This window comes from Scatophagus argus, chromosome 4, assembly GCF_020382885.2.
Source record: "Scatophagus argus isolate fScaArg1 chromosome 4, fScaArg1.pri, whole genome shotgun sequence".
In the NCBI taxonomy this organism is placed as follows: domain Eukaryota; kingdom Metazoa; phylum Chordata; class Actinopteri; family Scatophagidae; genus Scatophagus; species Scatophagus argus.
The window spans coordinates 7,565,117-7,585,382 of record NC_058496.1 but is presented as its reverse complement, the minus strand read 5'-3'; the positions used below and the strand labels follow the sequence as shown (position 1 = coordinate 7,585,382).

Here is a 20,266-nt window from a genome sequence, read left to right as displayed (position 1 = left end):
GTCCGGGTCTCGGCCTGGCACTTTGGGTGCCTGCAGGCAAAGGCCCTTTTTGCTCAACAAAAGCAGCAGTGTTGTGTTCGAGCATGACGAGTGTGGGATGAGCAGCGCAGATCCAGGGAGCCTTCCATGAATCGCAGTCACAGCATGGAGAAAGACGGCTCACTCACACTGAAATGGATGAAGCGTTATGACCACATATTGCTACATCCTGGCTCGCAGTGCTAAATAGACTTACTGGTGGCTGCATGTTCATTCCATTCTCTATTGCAATGTCTGTGCTCTCCTGGACAAGAGATTGTATTGGGGAAAGGCAGGATCACAAACATACCATACAGTGTTTATGTATATATTAACTTACAGGTCCCAAAGTTAAAATGTTTCAGTTCAAATATGGCTGAAGGAAGAAAAAAAAAAGAGAAAATAGTTTGGTCTTTAATGAATGAAAAAATAGTGCCAGGCAGGTGCACAACACAGTTGCATGACAATCCAGGCTGGGCGGGCTGTTTGTTTAAATAATTGCCTAATCAGTGTGCAATATTTCTTACTGGCCCGTGTATGTTCCTCCTACAGCATGTATAGACAACAATGCCAAATAAGCATTTCAAACAATAAACACAGAACAGTCTTGATCAAGTGGTACAATTAGGGTCTTTGTGCTTTGGCTTTCTGCATTTGTTCTTTTTATACTGTTTTCCACCCCTCCTATCAGCTTGCAGCTCAGACTCCAGTGTCTACACTCAATAGCCCTCTGTATGTAGACACAGAATAGGGACTATAGAGCCTGTCTCCTCCCTTTCTCCCTCCTCTCCTCTCCTTTCTTTCGTTTTTTTTTTTCATTGCTCTCACTGACAAGTGTACGTCCCCTGACAGAGACCCTGACGTCACAGGTGGCTAGATGAGCCTCCCTGCAGTGCTTTATTCAGCGAGATCAGTTTTGGAATTGAGGGGGGGTGGAGGGTGGTGGCAGGTAGCCCAAGGCATCAGGTGTGCTTGCAGAGCAAAAGAGGAGAAGAGGAGTAGCAACCAGATGAATGAGCTCCATAGCACTCGACATGTGATAAGGGGAACGCCGGACTGTGCTGGGTCTGTAACAGCATGTGTACGTCAAGAACAGACATAAGAACGGCTGTAGGAGGGAGATCGACTTGTATTAGTCATCTGGAACTGGATGCAAAGGAAGAGGACAATGAAGCTGGACAAAAAACACGACAATTAGTTTCTCTTTGGATTCATGTGTGAAGGTAAGATATCCTTCTCCACTCTTGTGATTGAATTGGATTTTCTCTCCAAAATGATCTTTTGCAATATTGATAATTGTCTTTACAGTTGTATGTGTTGAGAAATTACTATTTGGCTACCGACCAGCACATCCAGCTATGTACTCATTTAACATGATCTGAAATTCACTGTGTTTGCTCTTAGAAAACAGTATCCTGTTGAGTTCCTATTATACTAGAAAAGTAAATAAATTTGTCTTTGGGTTCAGTGTACAGCTGAACAAAACTCAGGTTAAACATTTTCAGGCTTGGTGTGAGCTGTAATATTGCCTCCCAATGTCTAATCAGTGAGAGAACGTTTCAGGATAATGGATAAACTTACGCTAAATCCCTAAAGGACATACACTGAGGTTCTATGGCTCTTTTGAAGGGAAACTTTAGAAAACATGCTCCTCAACTTGCCTAAGACATAACTCTACCTTTTATTTGTCTAGTAAGAGATCAGGTTTGGAGGTTATCGCAGGCAGTAGGAGGGACAATGTCGCTCAAAATTCAGTCACCATTTTCAGACTGAATCGTTCTACCTAACCAGCCTTCTCCTCAAATGTCCTCCCAAACAGAGTGGCTTCTGATGGCAGAGAGAGCGCTCTCACATGCCACCATAATAGCCCCCTTCATGGAGTCCAGACAAACAGCAGAAATAGTCCTTTTAGCTGTGTAAGGTTTGTATTATGCTCTCATGATAAGACGGAACATAAAATATAACTCTTGTTCAAAGGACCAAAGCACACATACAGAAGAAACTAAAGCATGAGAGACTGAAAAGGAAAGGATACCGTACTTAAGATGATAGACTGGGATTTTCAAAAGGCTATCACTTTTACAATTAGATATTTATCAGTATCTTCAAAATAATCACTTGATTCACCTGTCTGATCATTTCTGTGTCAGTGAACTAACCATCCACCCAAATATTGTCAGCACTTGTTCTTCTGTATTTCTATTTTAGTTATTTTAATTATAATTACTTGTTACACAAAATGTAACATAAATGTAAAATGTAACATGTTACATAATACTTGATAAACTTTTTTGGTATCATAAAACACAATGCACTGATAAAATTTAAATGAGCCATCCCTAACCTCACTGGATCGACACGTCTCTGAACTTCTCACTTTCATTTTAAAAGTCACTAATTTCCACAGTACTTTATGGACAGTTGGACTAAACTAACAAGCTGTCTATAAAGTTCCTAACTCTAGCTCCACCTCCAGCCTCTCCAACAGTAATAATATATCAGTCACAGAGCATTTTATTGGAGGAAGAAGAGTTTCACTTTAAGTGCATTTTGCTGATAGGACTTCTTTACTTTTACTTAACAAAGATTTAGGAGTATTCAGTGTTTTAACATTTTAGTGACACTTTTATTTACGTAAAGGACCTTCCACCAACAAATCCTCCAACCTAAACAACAAGCAGCAAATATGTAACAAAAAATCTGTTTTCTGTTTTCCCTGCTGCAAAAGTACTTCGTTCATTACAGTTTACAGTAAACTGGGTCTCCTAGTGGTGAGCTCAGACTTTGTTTTTGCTGATAGAAATGGTTAAATGGAGAGAAAACTCAACTGATTATGCTGCCACTCAGTATCTCTTAAAAAATAAAATATGTGTAAAAATGCTTTCACTGAAATCTAATTGTCAGCCAGATTTAACATAATATATTAAAAATAAATACTGATAACCACTGTGATTGCTTTATGGTGGCAACAAAAGCAGAAAACATCATTGACCTACTCGTGAATACAGTACATCTCCTGAGACGCTGCTCTGTATTGGGGTCACTTTGGGTCACATAATGCTGCAAATTCCAGGTGGTGTGTGTCACTTTGTTTCTCGTGTCGCTGAGTGAGCAGGTGGGTCGTCTTACAGCAGTCTGCAGGGGGTGGAGCGGCGGTGTGGGGCCGATGCAATATCACTTTCCATGGTAATGCATTATTTATTTTATGGAGCAGCCGAAAAACTGCTGGTACCGAGGTTGGTCATTTCGAGTCCCAAGTATGTCATTTTGTAGCTCACCATACAATTTTAACTACACCCTGTGTTTAAAATGTTTATGAAGTGGACAGCAGAGAAATGAGGTTCAGTGTGAAACTGTGTCAAAATACATTGAGAACGTACCTCCCTGTGGGTAAATATTCTTGAGCACCTTAAATTATGGTCCACCTGATGACAGTACTGTCCTCTCCACGAGAAATTACAGTTTTTGAAGGTGCTATTAGAGGATCACTTTAAGATGTTTTACCCAAATAATTGTGTGCATGACAGCATCCCATACAAACAATGCTCTAATTCTTTCTTTCCTCTTCATCAGCATGTTATTTTTGAACCACTGCGCAATGCAATTCAGATTGATAATCTTTCTCCCAAACATTTTTGACTACATGTGGTGGGCATGATAAAAAATATGAAGCAATCCAGTACAGCAGGCCTGTAACAAATACTCCGTTACATAAATCATCACATGGCTGAATCAACACCTCACCACTCCAGTTTCAAATAAATTAATAACATTATAAGGTTCTAATGTGGTTATTAATGTTTCAGGCCATTGCACTGGATCGCTTTATACTTTATAGGCGTTAATGTTACCGTGTCCAGTCCTGTAGAAACCAGAGAACAAAGCTTGCAACTGATAGTCACTTACTCTTTCATTTATTTCCATGTAACCATATAAATAAATCAATGAATGTGTGGTCTCTGCATCCACAAAGCTTCTCTCTTAATAGCAGTTTCTATTTTGTTTCTATCTTGAGACGACAACAAAAAAAATGCTTCCCAGGATGATGATAGTAATGATGAAGGTAATGTTCTGTGTGTTTTTAAGGTTTGATTCTGTTGGACCATGACTGGCAAGAAGGGGAAGCAGTGGAGGTCCATGTGCAAAGGCCTGGTCCTGGGTACCCTCCTGACCAGTTGCATGATCCTGGTTTACTGCCTCTCCACTCCACAGACCCACTTCAGTCTGCCAGAGTAAGACTCATCACAATGGCACACATGAGTTCTGTAGAAAAACAGAGTACATTAAATTTCTTTGATACACTCAGTTGTTGTATTATTGCAGTTTAGAGCTGAAATTTAAGCCATTTTTCAAGCAAATGTGCCACAAGTTGGAGCAATGGATGTCAAACAAAAGGCAAAGGCTTTTCTGATTACAACTCCCCAAAGGTGTGACATTTCTTATTTTGAGTGAGATTAAATTCAGAGTAAACTTCATTATCAACACATCTATCATTTGATTGTTGTCCTTGTTTTCCTCTCTGAAGGGTTCCAGTGCCTTACTCGTGTGCCCACCGTCCATCCCAGGTGCACCCCAAACCAGCCACAAACAGCTCTAAACAAACCACTGGCCAGACCTGCACGCCTAAAGTGGATATCATGTTCATGAAGACCCACAAAACAGCCAGCAGCACCTTCCTCAACATCCTTTTCCGATTTGGAGAGAAGCATCGGCTTAAATTTGCCTTTCCTAACAGCAGAAATGACTTCTTTTATCCGTCTCTCTTCCAGCGCTCGCAGGTTAAGGACTATAGACCTGGAATGTGCTTTAATGTTATCTGTAATCACATGCGCTTCAATGCACCTGAGGTGGCCAAGCTACTACCTATGGACACTTCCTACATCACTATTCTGCGAGACCCTGCAGAGCTTTTTGAATCATCCTTCCACTACTTTGGCCGGCTAGTACCCTTTACCTGGAAGATACCAGGTGATGACAAGCTGACTGAGTTTCTACGTGACCCCCGTTACTACTTTGATCCAGAGGGCTTCAATTCTTTCTACCTCAAGAATCTGCTGTTCTTCGACTTTGGACAGGACAACACTCTGGAACTTGATGATCCGCGAGTAGAAGAGGGAATCAAATTCATTACTGACCGTTTTCAGCTTGTCATGTTGGTGGAATACTTTGAGGAATCCCTCATCCTGCTTAAGGATGCCCTCTGCTGGGAGATGGATGACTTGCTCTTCTTCAAGCTCAATGCCCGCAAGGGATCCACTGTGTCTAAACTGACCCCTGAGCTGAGGGCCAGGGCTCTTGAGTGGAACCCTATTGACTGGAAGCTGTACCAACATTTCAACCAGACTTTCTGGAAGAAAGTAGATGCATATGGACGTCAGCGGATGGCTGAGGATGTGGCAGAGCTCAGGGGAAGGAACAAGGAGATGGCATCCATCTGCATTGAGGGCGGTCATGCTGTAGAAGCTGGCAGCATCCAAGAGACGGCCATGCAACCCTGGCAGCCCATCGGAGAGAAGTCCATCATGGGCTATAACATGAAAAAAAATGTGGACAAGGCACATCGGAAGTTGTGCCGCAAGATGTTGATGCCAGAGCTTCAGTACTTAACAGAGCTAGGGGTTAACCTGTGGATCACCAAGCTGTGGGGCCATATCCGAGATATCATTAACTGGTGACTAGGTGTGCGAGCAAGAGGGGCCAACTCAACTCTGACAGACTGTATTATAAGTATGGGAATCTGACTGTGTGGCTGATAGAAGGAAAGGTGAAAGGTTTCTGTCATGTCAATCTTACGATCAGTCTCATTTTGTTGAAATGTATTCACATCAACTTGTTTGCATTTCATATGATTGTGCACTGTGGTGTATCTGATGGGTGCTTGAGAGAAAAAAAATACATTATAGACCTCGCAATCTATAAATACTGAACCAGTTTACTGCATGCAGGCAAGGCTTAGTATTGTTCTCTATGTTTGTGAGTGCTTGGGGATGTGAGCTAATGGAGTAGATGAATGAAGAATTAAGTTTAAGACTAATTTTATAAGCCCTTTAATGGAATAAAGACCAAAATCTTGCTATCTCTGCCAAATTTTTAGGGTGTTTGAACACGGAAAGAATAAATAGTACTTCATTTTGAGCTAAATAATGTCAATAATGTCTCAAAGTTTCAAAGAAACTGAAGACCCACGAAGGGCTCATGTCGAGATGCAAAGATGGCAAATGTAAGTATTATATCCTGCTTTACTGTCTATGGAGGACAAAATCAACCATGATTTAAGAAAAATAGATGAGCAAATACAGATCTTTCTAATCACAGATATTTTTTTTCACTTGTAATACCATGGAAAGCACAGATACAACTAATAACATTAACAATTGCTCTGTCCCAATACCCCGGACATGCTACAAATCAAATGTCATAAGCAGGCATTGATAAGAAGATATCTGTCATAAAAATGGTCTGATAAATAATATGCCCATCAATAAATTAAATAGGTAGTACAACACTATGCAATCAAGAAGAATAATTTTATTGCCCATTTATTTTCCTTGTCAGTCAACAAATGATATAGGTTGAGTCTGACATTACATTTTTCTTTTTCAAGGCACTTTGCCGTTGATATGACTAATCCTAATGACATTCGCCCTGACCTGGTGTTGTGGCAGGCACGCTGATGATGTGGTGGGACTTTGTTGCATGAGCCAAAAATAAAATTCACTGTTAGCCAAGTAAGGTAAATCCTATGTAGTAAGGCACCATGACAGTGACTAACAGTGTTAAATGCCACTTACATGTGTTTACACAGCCGTTCTAATAGAGAAACGAAAATACACATTTTCTGTTTCTGCACTATATCCCTCATTTATTGCTTAATTTGTCACCATTCACTTATGTTACGTTTTATCCACGTTTTTACCCATACTGTATTTCTATGCTTTTAGTATTCTGTTTATTGTGTATTTGATATGTCATGGTGTCAGTCATTGATTGATTCATTTGTAATTTACTGATTTTGTCCTCCATATACCTCCCCATTTCTCATGGCAATGTATCTTTTTATCCACAAAATAAAATGAAAATTACATGTAATATTGCATGTATTAAATGTTTTGTCTCAGTCATAAAACTGACAGCTTCAACTCTGTGACTTTAATTCTTATTACTGTCTGTAATGAAGGTTGTTCTTGGTTTCTAATATATGGATGTATAAGATATCCATCTTTGATTAAAATATATGTAGCCATTCTTGCCTAAGTATAAACCCGTGCTCGCAGTCGGGTCAGAAGGTCCCCGCTGGTTGTAAAAATAAAACAAAACACAAGTATAACAGAAAAATAAAAGTCCAAGGAGGGTGAGTATTTCTTATAAAAACTTTATAATCACAACAATTAAACACTCTTCAGGTACAAAGATGTAGTTCTTGTGTCATATTATTTATTGTTTCAGTTTGAACCTGTGTGTACACTTTCACACAGGTAGGACAGTTTATTGAGAAACATAAAAGACTAGTATATTATCACCGATTTCAGTGTTGTATGTACACACAAATGGTATCCCTAAAAGTTGTCTCTGAATGAAAATCTGATCAAAAGATAAAATACACATTCCAGATGCAGGACATTCAGCAAAACTTTGTAATAAAACACACACACACATACATATATATAACATATCTACACAAAATTAAAGTTAAGTATTCTGAAAGAAATACCACTAAATCATTCAATCAACTATTTCTTTACAGAGCAGTTATAAACCAGATATAAGATATTTGTGTTGCTATGTTGTGCAAAATTCCCTCCGACTACTTGCTGCAGAGCGCTGGACCAAAATCCAGACTTAGACCTAAAAATTTACATTTGCAGACTTGATTATTATTATTAGTGATTCACATTTAACATTTAAAATAGCTCATGTTTGTTTGATGGGCTATTGGAAAATGAGAAAGCCACGACCCTTAATCGGGTAACGGAACTTTGCCACCCTGAACTGGGAGGGTTAAAACCTTGTGTTTCTGTATTACAGGAAGTGAAGTACTCACCAGTCTCGCGCTCGGGGGCGTGGTCGGCCATTCTGCTCTTTAATGACAGCATTTCTTTTTCTTTTGCTATTTTAACGCTAGTTTTGTGGCTAATGCTTTGCCCGGAACTCGTTCACTTAGCATACATATTAGTTTAAGTACTACACCGTAAAGCAGATATTTTGGAGCAACGTTTATAGCTGTCGTTAACTTTTCATTCGCCGTAAGTGTAGCTGTTGTTTGTTTTGTAGCTCTGCACCGGAAAAAGCTAGCTAGCAATAATTATATTCGGTTGCTAATCTCCGTCCTTGATTGATTGATTCCTGTGTTCAGTTTTGTTCAGCTGTCCCTATCTTGTGTTGTAAATGCAATTAATTAACTAAAGAAAAAAAACACTAGCTGGCTAGCCAAGATTAACGTTAGCTATGCGGCTAGTGTTTTTAGCATCGCTGGTAGCTAACTGTTAGCCCTAATCCTCTAACGTAAATAAAGTGAAGTTAAGCTTTAACGCTATCTACACAGGTGATATCAGTGTCGGAAACATTGGCTCTCTTTCTTGAGGACTGAAATTAATGATGGCGCAAACCGTGGACGTCCCTGCAGATGAGTGGCCCTGAGAAACGATTCACCCGGATGACTTAGCAACAATGTCCTGTAAATCAACTAAAGTGGCCCCGAGTGTTGATTTCGACCACAGTTGTTCCGACAGTGTGGAATATTTGACGCTCAACTTTGGCCCATTTGAGACTGTTCATCGCTGGAGAAGACTCCCTCCGTGTGATGAGTTCGTCGGTGCAAGGTAACATATTGAAAGATGATGATTATGTGCAACTTCATCTGACTTCGCTGACTCAGACTGCATGTTTACTGTCTTTTATTCTTCCCGAACAGGCGCAGTAAACACACCGTTGTGGCATACAGGGATGCCATTTATGTGTTTGGGGGAGACAATGGGTGAGTAGCATTGGATAGTCACTGGAATTTTTCCTTTACACTTCTTGTCCACTTCATGATATGCCTGTATGTTTATTGTCACTGCATAGGAAGAACATGCTGAATGACTTGCTGCGCTTTGATGTGAAGGACTGCTCATGGTGTCGGTAAGATTACAGCGAGGCATCATAAACAAGCAAAGATGCAGAAACTGTGTGTCATGATTTATTTGCTGTTTATCATGATATTCACTGCAGAGCCTTCACCACTGGAACCCCACCTGCTCCCAGATATCACCATTCGGCAGTTGTTTATGGAAGCAGCATGTTTGTTTTTGGTAACCTTTTTCAAGCTTTCGTATTTCCCAATCAAATGTCATTCATCCTGCCCATTTTAAACCCAGGCGACACTGATCAGTTAACGCTGAATTATTATTTTTCAGGGGGCTACACTGGTGACATCTACTCAAACTCAAACCTGAAAAACAAAAATGACCTTTTTGAGTACAAGTTTGCAACAGGGCAGTGGACTGAATGGAAAGTGGAGGGGAGGTAATGTATTTCCTAAGGTGTTTAAGTTGTGTTTCTTGGTTAGATTTTTAAACTGATATTTCTTCAAAGCCAGTCTGTGGCTAATTATTTAAGCTTTTCCCTAAGCAAATATGGATTTGTGGTTGTTTTGGCTGTGTTGTTTTTTAAGTATTAATTTAAAAAAGACAGCTTGTACTTTAAATACTGGCTTTATTTTTTTTCATTATTGTTTTTGAGAGAGTTTCATTAAAGGCACATAACCAGGAGCACTAAATAGTGTCTTCTGACACCTGGAAACATAACAGAGGATATCAGAATTCAGCTACTGGCTGTTGTCTCTGTTTCAGCTTGCCAGTGGCTAGGTCTGCACATGGGGCCACAGTCTATAATGACAAATTGTGGATATTTGCTGGCTATGATGGAAATGCCAGGTATGTTTGACTTTTTTACTTGCTTTTGTCACAATTAACACATTGTTTTTTGCATATAATACTGATAGATATTTTTCCCCATATGCAGACTGAATGACATGTGGACCATCAGTCTGCAAGATCGAGAACATGCATGTTGGGAGGAGGCCAGTATAATAAATTTCATCATACTGTAACCAGAGGAACACTGAGTATAGAACACACAACATCATTGTATTGTATGTGTTAATGTCTCCATCTCGGGCTTTGTGTCCATCAGATCGATCAGAGTGGTGAGATCCCTCCATCTTGCTGCAACTTCCCTGTAGCTGTATGCAGGGACAAAATGTTTGTGTTTTCTGGTCAGAGTGGAGCCAAGATCACCAACAACCTGTTCCAGTTTGAGTTCAAAGGTCACATGTGAGTACACCCTGTGCTTGTGCCCATGGCTCCCCTCAGTCACTCATCCTGTATTTGTCAATATACATGGGACTAATTGTTACTCCACCTTCTCAGGTGGACACGCATCCCAACTGAACACTTACTCCGGGGCTCCCCTCCGCCTCCCCAGAGACGTTATGGCCACACTATGGTTGCCTTTGATCGACACCTGTATGTGTTTGGAGGTGCAGCTGACAACACACTGCCTAATGAACTGCACTGCTATGATGTGGATTCTCAGACCTGGGAGGTGATCCACCCCAGCCTAGATAGTGAGGTATGAGCCTAAAGGATTTACAAAGGGCTGCGTCAGTACGCAATGGAAGTGGAAATGTGTTTGTTTCTGGAATTATTAAACAAGAATTTGGTCTTCACTTCATATTCCTGAATATGTCTGTAAAAACTGTCTAAAAAGTTCATCTTTATTTCCGCTTCAGTAATCACTGTAATGGGCATTATGGATTTTAATGTGAAAACTTATCCACAAGGACTGATAATCGTGTGACTCTGGCTGGAACATAAGTACTTGGTAAAAGAAACAGTGCTGTAACAATAGTATAGATGTTCCTTTGGTGCCATTCTGGATATACAACAAAACACATCTTTGAATCAGTGCTTTTCAACAATCTCCTTACACTTTAAATTCAAAAGCTGAATTTCCTCCATCTCTTCCTGCTCAGATGCCCAGTGGGAGACTCTTCCATGCTGCTGCTGTGATCCAAGATGCTATGTACATCTTTGGAGGGACCGTGGACAACAATGTGCGCAGTGGAGAGATGTACAGATTCCAGGTTGGCGCCAAACACATTAATTGTTGAAATATACAAGCACTTAATATTTGAAATCATTTGTGGTCAAAACAAACATTGTGGCAGAAATGAACAACAATAAAGAAAAATACTAATAATAAAACAGATAAGACATGCTGCCAATAAGCCTGAGTGTAAGAAACAATAAAAGGATTTCTTTGAAGAGTTATGTATTGAGAAGTGATTTAAAAGATGTCAAATGCTTTTTCTAGGATAAACACTATGGATATTGTATACTTGAAAATAAAATTTGTTAAGAGAGTAGTTTTAATTCTTGTGTACTTATTCTTGTGTAATTAAAAATCATTTTTGATTAAAAATATATTCATCTTGCAGTTCTCCTGCTATCCAAAGTGTACGCTCCATGAAGACTATGGCAAACTGTGGGAGAACCGTCAGTTTTGTGATGTGGAGTTTATTCTGGGCGAGGTGAGTTTTCATAGTTGGTATGTGATTCTGAGAAGCTGAGCCATGATGCTGCTAATTAAAATTACAAGATGACTTTTACCTCATCCAACTAAGGTGATTTTCCCATCTGTTTGACTCCTTGTTGTTTACAGAGGGAGGAGAGAGTCTTGGGGCATATTTCCATAGTCACTGCAAGATGTCAGTGGCTGCGGAAGAAAATCCTGCAGGCTTGGGATAGGCAGCGACAGGTTAGTCACACAGCACAATTACACTTCATTTCCTTTGGAACAAGGGAAGGTATATATACAAAAGATATGTGTGTGTGTGTGTGTGTGTGTGTGTATATATGTTTATATATATATATATAGATATATATATATATATATATATGTGTGTATATATATAGGCATTTGTAGTTCATTTCACTCTATCATTCAAGAACACAAAGATTGCAACAATACTGTGAAATTAAGATCATCAGAGTTACAGGTAATCTCTACTCTCGTATCAGAATTAGAGTATTCCAGGGCGGATGGCCATGCATTAAAACATTTCCAACTGATTACTTTTTTACTGTTTCAAATCACATCATGCACATTTTTTCTCTAACTTTTAACTGTTAATGGGATGAAGGATCTTAAGTTACCAGAGATGTCTAGGTCTTAATTTAACAGGGATAAAAAGCCAAGCTGACATTAGTGTCAGTTTGGTTACAAACTGAAGCTGCAAACAGAAAATGAAAATAACTGACATGATATAAAAAAACAGTTGTAACAGTAAGATGTCACTGCTATAGAGGAACCTGAGCTGGAATGTTAAGCAAAGTGTTGCATAATCTGTGTGCAGAAGACTAAACACGAGAGCAGCGAGGAAAGTGACGAAGGGGCAGCTGGAGGCTCGAGGGATATCCCAGCAGGCAACAGGCCATCAGGCACACAGCCGCTGCTAGAAGTAACCATCAGGGAAGCAGAGGCCCAGCCTTTTGAAGTCTTAATGCAGTTCCTCTACACGGACAAGATCCAGTACCCACGCAGAGGTACCCCTCTCCTCATGGCTGCCCTGTTTGTCTGTCATCAGATTGTGACTGCAGAAAACCCTAAGAGAAAGAAGAAACACTGACAGTTTGTCCTTTCTTTGCTTGTCGTTGAAGGTCATGTCCAGGATGTTCTTCTGATCATGGATGTGTACAAACTGGCCCTTAGTTTTAAGCTTTCCCGCCTGGAGCAGCTGTGTGTGCAGTACATTGAGGCATCTGTTGATCTGCAGAACGTCCTCAGTGTTTGTGAAAATGCCAACAAGCTGCAACTGGATCAACTCAAGGTAGGTCAAGATCACCAGTAAAGAATAACTAGACAGCAGTTTAATTAATTTAATTAGTCTAAATTTTACCACCCTCCAGTGGTTAAAATTCAAGATGTCATCACTACAGCAATGTTTGACTTTCAAAACACTCTGCGGCTTTATGTTACATTATGTTTTAAAAGAGAAGTGCATAAGAAAAATAACATCATAACGTCATAACATTCATGCTAACAAATTATTTCTTCCTCTAGGAACATTGCCTTAATTTTGTGGTGAAGGAGTCACACTTCAACCAGGTGATCATGACGAAGGAGTTTGAACACCTGTCTACCCCACTGATTGTGGAGATTGTGCGAAGAAAGCAGCAGCCTCCTCCCAGGTTGTACTCAGACCAGCCTGTGGACATCGGGACGTCTCTGGTCCAAGATATGAAGGCTTACCTGGAGGGAGGTGGTTTGGAGTTTTGCGACATTATCCTGCTGTTAGACGGACACCCAAGACCTGCTCATAAAGCCATACTAGCAGCCCGATCCAGGTAGAGACAACACAGGTTTTAAGGTCTGCTTTGTCCAAATACAGCTGCTTAATACAGCTTGATGAGAAGCATGTGCCGTCTTTAGGTTTTAATAAGACCATTTTAAGGCATTTTTAGAAAGTTTTACTTCTTGTCTTGTTTTTTTCACTATATTATTTTTATGACCATCAAGGAATGTATTTTTCATCATGTATAAATGTATACATATTTTTGGGGGGAAGTGATTCAGTTTTCTTATCAATGTCCTATTCAGCTTAGTGATTTGTCTAACATCTCTTAATGTTTACATTTTTACTGCCCAGCTACTTTGAGGCTATGTTTCGCTCCTTCATGCCTGAGGACGGTCAGGTTAATATCTCCATCGGTGAGATGGTTCCAAGTAAGCAGGCCTTTGAGTCTATGCTGCGTTACATCTACTATGGCGACGTCAACATGCCTCCAGAGGACTCTCTGTATCCTTCATTCAGACTGCTTTATATTGACTTACCAAACTAAAAGTCTTTCCCAAGCAAAGCGCACTAGAATGACAACAATGAAAGTGTCTTAAGACATGTTTAGAATGAGTAAAGATGGGATGTGGAGTAAGGTATTCATTTCAATGGCATCTATTAAAACACCAGTATCTAAGTGGCCATTACTGTAACTTTGTGCTAATGGACAACATGAGGCCTTTAATTCATTCATTCATTCATTCATTCATTAGACGCATTAGATTATTTGCTCATTATACTGAGCAACTAAGTAGTCTAATGTGTAAAGTTAGGAGTAACCACAGGTGGCCAGAGTAGCGTCGTTTTGTTTTCGGCAAAATAGAAATCATTGAAAACATTTTTCACTGGAATGTAGCACAGAGAGAAGTTTGTTTTCCCCCACCTCCTTGACCTGTGATGAACAGCTATCTGTTTGCTGCACCATATTACTACGGGTTTTCAAACAACAGGCTGCAGGCTTACTGTAAGCAGAATCTGGAGATGAACGTCACTGTGGAAAATGTTTTGCAGGTATTTGTATTTTTTCCCAGGGGGAGGGAGGAAGTGACCTAATTGGACAGTTGCCCTCCCTCCCCCCACTCAAAAGACATTCTTTTTTTTATACTGCATACATGCCCATGAATCATTTCCTCAAGCACTTCTCCCTCATTATTTCCCCCATTCAGATTCTGGAAGCGGCTGATAAGACCCAGGCTCTGGACATGAAGAAGCACTGCCTGCACATTATTGTCCACCAGTTTATTAAGGTGGGTGGGCTTGTATCCGGAGCCCTTGGGGTTTGCTGCCCACTCACTGCAGCTGAGCTAACCCTGTAGGCCCGTCTTATTTGCGGGAGACTGACACCTTTGGCCTTCTTGTGGATCACCCTCCATCTTCTGCATAGAGAGAAGACTGTTTACAGCCCAGCCGGCTGTACAAGCACCTCCTCACATAACGATGGGGGTCAAAGTGCCACACTGATTATTGTTTGTTATTCATAGACACAGTGAAGTATTCAATTCTCACCCTCCTTCACTGGAGTTTTGTTAGTGTTTCTGCTAAGCTTCTTCCTGTTTGTCTTTATTTATCACGCATGAGCATTCAAATGCAGCTTATTGCTCTTTCTGCTCTCGTTGATTCATTGTCTTAATTTATGGCACATTTTTCATTTTTCATTTTTTGCTCTCCTCCCCTCCCAAAGGTATCCAAGCTCCCAAACCTGCGATCTCTCAGCCAGTTGCTGCTTTTGGACATCATTGAGTCTCTAGCTACACACATATCAGACAAACAGTGTGCTGAGATGGGCTCCGACATTTAGGATGACGCCAAGAGCTGGGCTCTTTTCTCCTCTCACAGAAGCCATATGTCTCTGCATCACCTTCTTCTAGCCATTCCCTTGTCCCCAACACACCGTACTTTTCCTTATGTTGGACCTCGCATGTCTCCACCCCCTCCTATCCATGCAGTGTCAAACTGGTCTTGTTTTTTTACTCTGCATCTTATTGAGGCGTAAAATCAGGAAAGCAACCAGATTTTAGCTCACATACAGTTGTTAAATGGTCCAAAATTCCCTTTCGTGTCTGGTCATTTATTTATTTTGATTACACAGAAGAAAACGTCTGTAAGTTTTATTCTGCTCAGTATTAATGCTGCATTATTTAATACACATGCAGCCGACTGTAATAATCCATACTTGTGATTCTATAGTAATTTACTTAAAGAATGCTAAACAAAAGTATTATTTATCTGAATGTGTTCATTACTTGTATTATTCTCCTTTGTAACACAGTTGCTGTGCCTGGATTTAAATGTAAGGAATCAAAATTATTACCTGACAAATAATCAGAATGTATGTCTGTCTTAAAGCTCTCTGTTTTACTTGTCCTTGGCATGAGTCTTTGTAATACTAATCAACTCTCACCATCTCACCATTATCCATACAGTACAGCAATGTGTATTAGTGACAGTACACTGTTATTAAATAGTTACCCTTATGGGTTTCATGTATTTAAAGCCTTAATAAATCTCATTCGCGTCGTACTGAATCTCCGTGTTGCACTCCAAACTGAATCTGAATCTCCGTGTTGCACTCATGTGATACTGAAGTATCTCATCATCAGTGTGCCTCCTTCACTGACTGTTTCAACTCTTACCTTATTATGTAAGTGTAAGTGTTGGCACAGCAGCACAGTAAAAGGTTCCAAAAGTTGAGTGAGCATTCCTACAAAATATATTTTGACCAATCACCAGTCTCTGCTGTGGGTATCAGACTGCCATCATGGACTTTCTGACAGGCAACAGCCATTTGTAGCCCTCAGCTAATTTACTTTGAGAGCCTACACTCATCCAGGCGGAGAGCAGATACTCAGTGGCTTGACCCGGCTTATATCTGTATCGCACTGTGATACTGTCTCTTACCCTGCCAGCTTGGTGAACAGTCTCATTTAAATGCCAAGGAACACTCAATATACACATATTCTGATATTCATCCCTGCTTTGTGATATTTGTGATAGCTTGGATTAACACCAAATGTCTCAAAGTAAGGAACTTAAAGACTTAAAAAATCAGAACTGATTTGGATTCGTCCAAAAGTCTTTATAACCTAATTACAGTAATGTCTTCACAGATATTTTGTAAGAATGAATATCAGCACAAACCCTAAATTTTTATAGTCACTTGCCTTAAACTAAAGTCATTGTAACCTATGTGCACCATGTGAAAACAGCTGAAGGTTAAGGTCTTAACCTTTCGTCAAATTAGCCATGTCCTTCAGAGGTTTCCGTTTTCACAGATCTGCGGACGATAAAGTCACACAAAGCCTCTCAGACTGAGCAGGTGAATTCCGTCAGCTTTTGTGAAGTTTTGCACTTTTTTTAGACTTTGGTCAAGTGAGCTTTTACTAAATTAATTCTATCATATAAATTGCTGCATTTAAGTTTGAGAATACTTTCCTTTAATGGGAGTCAAGACTGTTAACAGTCAAACTACTTATGAAGCAAGTATGTAAGAAAAAATACATTTCTAAAAAAAGTTATGCAGTATTTTTTAATGGCACAGAAAAAACGTTGACCCAAATCCTTTGGTGCTGGACTGAATTTTCTGTTGGTTGCCAGTTGTACTGCAAGATCTGTAAAAACCCTCAGTGGAATTCACAAAGTGTCGGACTCTTTTTGGGCCGCTGCAGTGAGCACAAAGTGCTATTCATAGTCCAGATACTCGAGACACTTGGCGAAATCAAAAGCTCCTCTTTCGATTTTGTTCAAGTCTTATCAGTGACATCAGTGAAGGAGTTCAATTGAAATAATTACAAATTTTTAAAAAATGGATTGAATTTCACAGCCACGAAGAAACAGGCCATTATATTCGTGTCTGTGTAGCTTTTTGATTCTTTTTCTTTTTTTGAGTGTACCTCCTTGCCCATGTCCAGCTTGCTCAAGTTTCATTTATTTAAGTCTGCTTGTGCACCCACACAGCCCAGAATCCCACTGGACAGATCTGGTTTCATCTTAAAACAGAGTTCATTGTTCACTGCAATGATACTGAAGACTGAAACAAAACAGTATGTCTGTTGTCATGCCGTAGTCTTGGATAATCTCCTCACTTTTCAGTTGCATTTTATTAAGGAGGCTGAATGAGTGGGCTGGTCAGGTTGGTCCTGTTACCTCAGTGGGTGGGACGGGCTACAGAGCACTTCTGGATCTGGAACCTGTTGCATTGACCTGCACACTTGAGACAGGAATCACTGCTCAGGCAGAAGCAAGAGATGGTTTTTCTAACAACCAAAGTCATGCAAAGAACTGCACTTTTTGTAACGTTTGGGGGTTTGGTCACTTCTCTGATCACCACCTTCCTGCCATTCTGGAAGACAATGAACTCTGACCTGAACGAAGTGGAGAACTGGTTCTCTGGACTGTGGCACACCTGCCTCTACACGGAGGAGGTGGGAATTCAGTGTAAGGCCTACGAGTCTGTCCTGGGGCTGCCAATGGACTTGCAGATCTCCAGGGTGCTAATGTCAATGTCTATAGGCACCGGAGGTTTGGCTCTGCTGGCTGTCTTCCCTGGACTGGAGGGCGTCGAGATGTGTGTGGGGCAGCCTGGCCTGAAGAGACGGTTCCTCATTCTTGGAGGGGTGCTGTCTTGGTTGTCAGGTCTCACCACTCTGGTTCCAGTCTCAATCGTGGCCTACACCACTGTGGCAGAGTTCTGGGACGAGGGTTTTCCTGACGTGATGCCACGCTGGGAGTACGGAGAAGCAATGTTCTCTGGATGGTTTGGCGGTTTGGCTCTGGTCATCGGAGGGACTCTCTTCTTTGTAGCTGTGTGCATGGGGGACTTTGACCAGAGGCCGCCAAGTGTGCCAAACAGCCCACAGTGGAAGCACAGGACAAAGAGCTACCTGAAGACAGAGGTGTTATAGATTTCTTATTGTCAACATGTCACCTGCACATTCATATACTTCATATGGAGGCCTGTCAGCTCGTACACTTGTGCGATGAGATATTGAAATGCTTTGTGACGTGCTTCAGTGACTGTTTGTGCGACCCCATCAAGAATAACGTTTTTGACTGAAGTACATCAAAAATTGGCTGTTGTATGTTTTATTTGTTCAAATACAAATTGTTCAAATTGTTTCTGAATGTACCAAACACCTTCCTGTACTCTGCATCTCTGGTGAATAGAGATATTGTTTTCACAGACTCTTAATGTGCGTATACAAGCAGCTGGTTGTTCTTTTAAAGTTCTAAAGGGATCGGAAGACTTTATTTACCAGTAGACATGCACCTACTGTGCACAAAGCCCTTCTCAGAATAAGATTAGAAATACCGTGACACATGCAGACACAAGGTGCTGACACTTGACAAATTTTGGTTTCTATTGTTCTCTGATGCTTTGAAAAGTCTCTGGTCACCAGAGACTGATGGACCAGACTCTGCATCAGTCATGCTCTATAAAAGGCTTCAGATGGGAAACACTGTTTTTTATGTGTATATAGAAATGATCACACATGCAATTGTTTTCAGTTCCATGTTTCAACATGCTTATGATTTAGAATTGCATTTGACACGATTCCTTGAGCTGATTTGATTTTTTAGGTTAGTTTGCAGAGCAAAATGTGAATAAACCCATTGTAGCTTGTAAATAAATGTGTTAGGGAAAGAAAGCAATGACATAATTGGAAGGAAAAACAACAGTAACCCAAATTTAGTCCTCAATAAAAGCACATAAAGATGTGCAGCCAAACAGCTGCCATGCAGTCCACACACAACCTGTCTGTTACTAATAAGAACTCTGAATAAGCATGAAAATGTCCAACATTAGTGGTGCACAGGGTCTCTGAGCCTCCTGTCTGGGAAGGAGCGAATAGTTGCATTCCAGTGCTGCAGCTCCTCTGTGTTAAATTTCGTTTCGGGGAGGGACTTGGCACCATCAGCTCCACTTAGTCCTTAATACATTATTTGGCTTTGGCCTACTGCTGTATATTCTGATGATTAGAAGTGATTTGAACCTTTCTTTTTGTGAATTTCTCCATTATCACAACAAATCACAAAGTACCGCAGAATAAATTACTGAGATCAGTTTGTATCAAATCTCACTGAGTCTAGGTTGTGTTTAACTTGTGCTTTTGCCAAACCGATCTAATTAACCGTCAGACTGAATCCAAACTAATAACAGCTGACATTAATATTTTGGCAGGCTATGATTTGATAGTTTAGCTCATGAATGATTCATTCACTTCTCTCGCCTCTCTTAATCTGGGTTTTTGGATGCTGCAGCTCTCTCTCTCTCTCTCCCTCTCTCTCTGGCCCCTGCAGAAGAGAGCTTGTAATTCACTTAAACTGAGTGATGTATCGGCAATGTAAGACACCCCCCCACCACCACACACACACACACACACACACACACACACACACACACACACACACACACACTCCTGACCAGCCTGATCAGTCATCTTGTTGTACATGTGCACACAGCCCACCCCTGGCCTCCACTCAGACATGCTTTCACATGTGCCTGAGCACACACAGAGAGCAACACAAACACACTGACACTAGAGTACACGTGCACATGCCAGGTGTCAGCACGCATTAAGAATACAGTGAAAGCCTCTCGCAAGTCCAGTTTTTCATTTGCAGACATTAGCATTCTAAAAGCAATGTAAGGCTGGCTAACCCTGATCACCACCCTGTGTCAGTGCTGTCATTATTTCCATAGAATCTGAACATGGATGATTATCAGGTGAATGACCTTGTCCCAGCACTTATTTAAAGGGGAGGCGCAGTTCCTCCCACAGTGGCAGCAAAAGGAATGGAAATATCTTAGGAACTCATTTCTATAGGACTCAGTATACGTTTTTAATCCTGCACCACCACCCACCCCCACCT

General features: G+C 40.6%; 3 protein-coding genes across 7 annotated transcripts; all 3 read left to right on the top strand.

Moving 5' to 3' along the window:
• Positions 1-4,120: 4,120 nt before the first annotated feature.
• On the top strand, positions 4,121-7,416 carry gal3st1a (galactose-3-O-sulfotransferase 1a). Its single transcript, XM_046387326.1, has 2 exons — positions 4,121-4,250; positions 4,544-7,416. The coding sequence occupies exons 1-2, from the start codon at positions 4,123-4,125 to the stop codon at positions 5,691-5,693; spliced, it is 1,278 nt and encodes a 425-aa protein (XP_046243282.1). The 5' UTR covers positions 4,121-4,122; the 3' UTR covers positions 5,694-7,416.
• A 661-nt stretch (positions 7,417-8,077) lies between these two features.
• lztr1 (leucine-zipper-like transcription regulator 1) lies at positions 8,078-15,921 on the top strand. Of its 5 annotated transcripts, none has more exons than XM_046387323.1 (20): positions 8,078-8,261; positions 8,642-8,837; positions 8,930-8,992; positions 9,082-9,138; positions 9,229-9,308; positions 9,414-9,522; positions 9,849-9,932; positions 10,021-10,078; positions 10,192-10,331; positions 10,428-10,629; positions 11,033-11,143; positions 11,498-11,590; positions 11,722-11,817; positions 12,416-12,605; positions 12,720-12,889; positions 13,123-13,406; positions 13,709-13,858; positions 14,302-14,407; positions 14,563-14,643; positions 15,078-15,921. In XM_046387323.1, the coding sequence occupies exons 2-20, from the start codon at positions 8,686-8,688 to the stop codon at positions 15,192-15,194; spliced, it is 2,343 nt and encodes a 780-aa protein (XP_046243279.1). In that variant the 5' UTR covers positions 8,078-8,261; positions 8,642-8,685; the 3' UTR covers positions 15,195-15,921. The 5 variants fall into 5 exon arrangements, with proteins under 5 accessions (XP_046243279.1, XP_046243277.1, XP_046243278.1 ...); XM_046387321.1 differs by having other exon boundaries at positions 8,600-8,837; XM_046387322.1 differs by having other exon boundaries at positions 8,571-8,837.
• Positions 15,922-15,981: 60 nt separating this feature from the next.
• cldn26 (claudin 26) lies at positions 15,982-18,417 on the top strand. The gene has a single exon (XM_046386380.1). The coding sequence runs from the start codon at positions 17,641-17,643 to the stop codon at positions 18,295-18,297; it is 657 nt and encodes a 218-aa protein (XP_046242336.1). The 5' UTR covers positions 15,982-17,640; the 3' UTR covers positions 18,298-18,417.
• Positions 18,418-20,266: the final 1,849 nt, after the last annotated feature.

What these genes read in the sequence shown, in the direction of transcription:
- gal3st1a (XM_046387326.1), top strand. Translation starts at nt 4,123, where the DNA reads ATGACTGGCAAGAAGGGGAAGCAGTGGAGGTCCATGTGCAAAGGCCTG. An exon ending in ACCCACTTCAGTCTGCCAGA is followed by an intron (nt 4,251 to 4,543) that starts GTAAGACTCATC and finishes TCCTCTCTGAAG; the next exon opens with GGTTCCAGTGCCTTACTCGT.
- lztr1 (XM_046387323.1), top strand. Translation starts at nt 8,686, where the DNA reads ATGTCCTGTAAATCAACTAAAGTGGCCCCGAGTGTTGATTTCGACCAC. An exon ending in GTGTTTGGGGGAGACAATGG is followed by an intron (nt 8,993 to 9,081) that starts GTGAGTAGCATT and finishes GTCACTGCATAG; the next exon opens with GAAGAACATGCTGAATGACT. An exon ending in TGGAGTTTATTCTGGGCGAG is followed by an intron (nt 11,591 to 11,721) that starts GTGAGTTTTCAT and finishes TGTTGTTTACAG; the next exon opens with AGGGAGGAGAGAGTCTTGGG.
- cldn26 (XM_046386380.1), top strand. Translation starts at nt 17,641, where the DNA reads ATGGTTTTTCTAACAACCAAAGTCATGCAAAGAACTGCACTTTTTGTA.